At 37.8% G+C, this 4,837-nt stretch overlaps 1 protein-coding gene across 1 annotated transcript in view; it reads left to right on the plus strand.

The window, feature by feature from the left end:
* The first annotated feature begins 2,301 nt into the window (after positions 1 to 2,301).
* The window catches only part of kcnq1.1 (potassium voltage-gated channel, KQT-like subfamily, member 1.1), a 58,517-nt gene continuing 55,981 nt past the window's right edge, over positions 2,302 to 4,837 (plus strand). The window contains exons 1-4 of the mRNA XM_037694505.1: positions 2,302 to 2,319; positions 2,403 to 2,529; positions 2,965 to 3,043; positions 3,863 to 3,959. Of these exons, the coding sequence (XP_037550433.1) occupies positions 2,302 to 2,319; positions 2,403 to 2,529; positions 2,965 to 3,043; positions 3,863 to 3,959 (321 nt within the window). The remainder of the gene's footprint in view (positions 2,320 to 2,402; positions 2,530 to 2,964; positions 3,044 to 3,862; positions 3,960 to 4,837) is intronic.

The raw sequence follows: 4,837 nt of genomic DNA on the forward strand, positions 1-4,837 counted from the left end.
GAATACTCCAAGTGCTAACTAATCACTTGTTTTTATGTTTTTGATATTTTCTTCTTAACAATTAGAGTCAGCTCTTTCTGTTAGTGAAATATCTCAACCACTAAATGGATTTTATGAACTTTTCTGAAAGTAATAATTAGGTGGACATCTACAGTTGAAAGTCTGAGGTCAACCCAATCCAAGATGGCTGCCACTGCTGACCTCAGCCAACACAACAATGACCATAACTGCCAGTTTTACAGATTTTGATCTGTTTAGTGTGATTGTAGGTAAAAGTCATTCACAACCATTTTTTTGAAGGACTACACACTCAGCAGTAGTTTTGATTAAACATATGCCAAGAACTATTGCACTCAACTCTAACTTATTATTTTATTAACTTGGATGGTTTTATATAAACTATTAAAGACACATTTCAGTGACAAAATTTTCAGTGAAAAAGGTTTCTTTATTGTCATTCTTATCACATGTGGTACATGTGGTGGAATAAAATTGTGTACACAAGGTCCCAGTTACATCCAACAAAAGTATAAATTATAAAGATAAAGATAAACGGTAATAAGATCTAAGATTAGGGGGAGTGGTGGCGCAGAGGTTAGAAGATGGGATTGTGATGGGAAAGTCGCAGGTTCACCTCCCGGTACCGTCAACATCAAAATGTGGGTGGAAAAAGAGAAACACCCACACCTCCCTCCACCTTCATTCGCCCCACTCTGGGCCCCTGAGCAAGGCCCTTAACCCCCACCATCTGCTCCCTAAACAGGTCTCTCTTGAAAATGAGTTTTTGTGGTTCAATGAGACTAACCTGTTTAAATAAAGGGTAAATGAAAGATATGAACTAAGAAAAACGCAAAACTAAGAATAAGCTAAGCACTGGTAGTACAAAAACAATACGCAGAACAGCAGCACAACCATGAGTCTGTGTAAGCAGATGAGTACGAATGGACACAGCAGCATGAAATAAATCAGCAGCATGAGATCAGCAGCACATATCAATAATCAAGTTGCATTACAGTGATTTTTTTTCACAGTGATTATTCTGGTTAGAGATTCATGAGTCACAGCTTCAGGGTAGAAGCTGTTGCTCAGTCTAGTGGTTCTACACTTAATGCTTCTCAACCTTCTGCCTGAGGGGAGCGAGACAAAAAGTGTGTGTGCTGGGTGAGTGTGGTTCTTCATGATGCAGGTGGCCCTCTCCCTGCATCTAGAGGTGTAGAGACATAGCTAGCCAACACAACAGCTATAACTGGTTCAAAATTACAAATAATCAGGTAACAGTTAAGGTTGTAGCAGTTGAGAATCATTTACAACATATATTTTGGATGTGATTTCTTGGAAAATTGCATAAGATTGGGCATAACATTAATTTCAAGGTTTTAACAAATGCCCATACCTTTGGTATTTCTCAGCATAAGATGATTTTAGCCCAAAAAGCTGTCATGAATTACACAAGTATCATTATACTGTATAATTTATGTCACTTCCTTACCATCATAATTAATCTAAATGTTACTCACTACCTGTGAAATAACCTGTCACACAACCTGTGTATGTTATGTACAATATATACCATGTGCATTTAAGCTAAAATTACTACCTGTGAATTACTTTGTACATTTTTATATGAATTCATCCTACTTGCACTGTTATATTATACCATGATGTTGTTTACTATATTTCTTTTGGACCTTGGAAATATTATTTTTCTTTTTTCACTTTTTAGTACTTACTTTATTTTGTACCTTTGTTGCATGCTTTAGTTTAGCTTTATTCTTTTATTTTATTTTTAGTGAGTCAAATCGGTGCTTTTCATCCTGAACATTTCCATTGCATTGTTGACCTTGTGTTAACCTGCATATGACAAACAAACAACATAACGAGACAATGTGCATTTTTTTAAAGGGATGCTATTCTTATATCGTTTTTTTTTTTTTTTTACTATCTTTATATCTAGAGCTTACACATGTTTCATCTAACCAAATGGAGCCTGTATTCCACCAAAATTACATTATAGTAAAAATGTTGCTGATAAATGTACAAGTTCCTCTTCAGAACAAAACAACTCCATCAAAGAGTGCATCATAATCACACATTCATCAGGCTCGAGGACGTTAGCAGCTGAATCAAAGAGCTCATCAATGAAGTGGCGTAAATAAAACACTAACAAAGCGTGTATCTGCTGAGGGAGAATCAATAATCCTTAATGAATTGTGTTGATGTGATTAGGCAAGTGCAAGGAGCTCTGCGGAGTGCTTTTTATTTTGATGTAACTCTATTTGTTTTGCAGCAAAGTTGGCACAAATGGGAGCAGCTGTTCAGGTGCTGTTGCACCGAAGCAACCTGCAGCAACATCTGATGTTTGTTTTCCGCCCCTCTGTCCCTCTGCCTCATTCATCTAACAGGAGATTGTCCTTGTGGTGTTCTTCGGAGTGGAATATTTTGTCCGTCTTTGGTCAGCAGGCTGCCGCAGTAAATATGTTGGCATCTGGGGACGACTACGCTTTGCCAGGAAGCCAATATCTATTATAGGTGGAAACACAATCCCCACACACTGTATCTTTCTGCTCATGCACGCAAGCAGACGTGTCACCATCCACCCACGCACACGTTTTAAACAATCACTGTAATACGCTGCGAACATCATCCTAAAATGAGATATTAGGACAAATTCAGCATGAAATTAAAACTGTCACCACCATATCCCCTCACTTCCAATTCATGCTCAGAAAAAAATAAGCCTCCAGGTATATTTATTTTTTAATTATTATGCAATGAATATCATTGTAAAACACAATGGTTAACCCTTTTCACCTAAGTTAATTCATTTAATTTGAATAAAAAGTGATCATTTCTTATTTCCTTGATTTTTCTTGTAATATTGTCAAGTTTGATGGGTGTTGATAAATTATAGTCATCCATGATTACATGTAGTGTATTTATACTGAAGACTGTGTTCTGTTGCAGATCTGATTGTAGTCGTTGCCTCGATAATTGTGCTGTCAGTGGGCTCCAAAGGCCAGGTGTTTGCTACCTCTGCTGTAAGGTAAGAGATATTGTGTGTGCTAAGATAAATTATGGTTAAGACCAGGGCTTAATTTGTAAACTGATAGATGCCGGAACACGAGTAGCAGGCAGACCGGTGGGGGTCTGGGATTCCTCCCCCAGAAATCTTTGAATAAAATAGATGTGAGTTCCTGCATTTTGGTGTATTTTAACGGATTGTTAAATATCTACATTTACATACATCTGTAAACACTCCACTTCTGTCAAACATCCCCTACGCATCCACTTACTTGATGGTCCGAGCTTCAATCCTCCGTCTGTTCATTGCTTCCTGTGGGCTCCTGGTTAGCTCGGCACTCTCCTCCACCACTCTTTTACGGGCAGAGATTTTTTTTAAGGGAAATGCTACTTGAAGTGACAGTTCGTATGTTATATTAAGAAGCTTGTAAGTGGATTGGCTGTTGTGTTTAAAATGAGTGTTTATGTAATTATTTTCAGTTTATATATCCATTATAGGTTTTAGTCATTCAAAGCAGTCATATTTGTTCATAACTTTATTATTAGTGAGCCTGAGAGTTAATGGATCCAAGCAAACAGTTCAAGAGAGTTCCCGGATCCTGTTCTGACAGGATCCAACTAAAATTAAGCCCTGGCTAAGACTTTCTACCTTTTTGGTTAATGATGAAATTTATGCACTGGGTACCTAATGTAAAATAACAAAGTACTTTTTTAATTAATCTGCATATATGACCACAAGATTTGTTTATTTTGTATGTACTACTGTTTTCTTGCATTTGATGTGCATGCAGTGCAAGGACTTTTTAATTTTTTTTTTTTTTTTTTGTTGGTCATTTTCTAGAGGTATTCGTTTCCTGCAGATTCTGCGTATGCTACACGTTGACAGGCAGGGAGGGACCTGGCGTCTCCTCGGGTCTGTCGTCTTCATCCATCGACAGGTACAAAACAACAGCCACAAATGTACATTACATTTCAAGTTCTCAGCCATCACCAACACCGGGAGCTTCTGAGTATGATTAAAAAGCTGGAGGCTCTGTGTCTGCCAAGTAATAGCCTCTCATCGTCATGTATTATTTTCTTTACCACGCAGTGCAAACAGTGACTGTTCTCGTGGTGGGGGATGCTTCGTGCAATCAAAAGTCTATTCAGCAGAGGAATACAAGACCATGACCATGCACTTGGTTGGGCTTTTAATATTTGAGGCAGATTATGTCATCCTCCAGGGTGTCATTTAGCTGTGAAACAGAGGGGGTTGTGATTGTCCCTGGAGGTCATGGTAGTCGTTTTTAATGTGTGCCTGAAGAGAAAGAGTGATGAGCAGGACGTCAAACATTTTACTCATCCAGGGACACCTGCTGTGTTTCCTTGATTTGGCCTTGGCTGACGACCGCATTGCTCCCATCATCAACAAAACACTGACCACAGATGTGAAGAAAGTGGGTGTCAGTGCAGAGCGATATCGAAGACTTTTTCAAAGGCAATAGTCTGACTTATTAAAACAAGCAAACTTTGGATGCACAGATCAAAAATGAAAAACTGTCACAATTGACAGTGCCAGATGGTGATTTCTTGTTTATTTGCTTTGTTCTCTTAAAAAAAAAAAAAAAAAAAAAAAATAGTTCAAACACAAAACTGTGAGCAGTGTTATAGCTGGTGTAATTAAAAAGTACCTCATTAAAGCAGTAAGGACAGATAGTGCATTAAAATATTCTTAAGATATAGAGAATAACCTCAAGCTATTTGTATCACACATCACCTAAATACAAAGATGGGCTAAGTTTGTGTGTGTGCACATCAGTTGCATTAACTATATATA

Source organism: Nematolebias whitei, chromosome 2, assembly GCF_014905685.2.
Source record: "Nematolebias whitei isolate Nwh7 chromosome 2, NemWhi1, whole genome shotgun sequence".
Taxonomy (NCBI): Eukaryota; Metazoa; Chordata; class Actinopteri; order Cyprinodontiformes; family Rivulidae; genus Nematolebias; species Nematolebias whitei.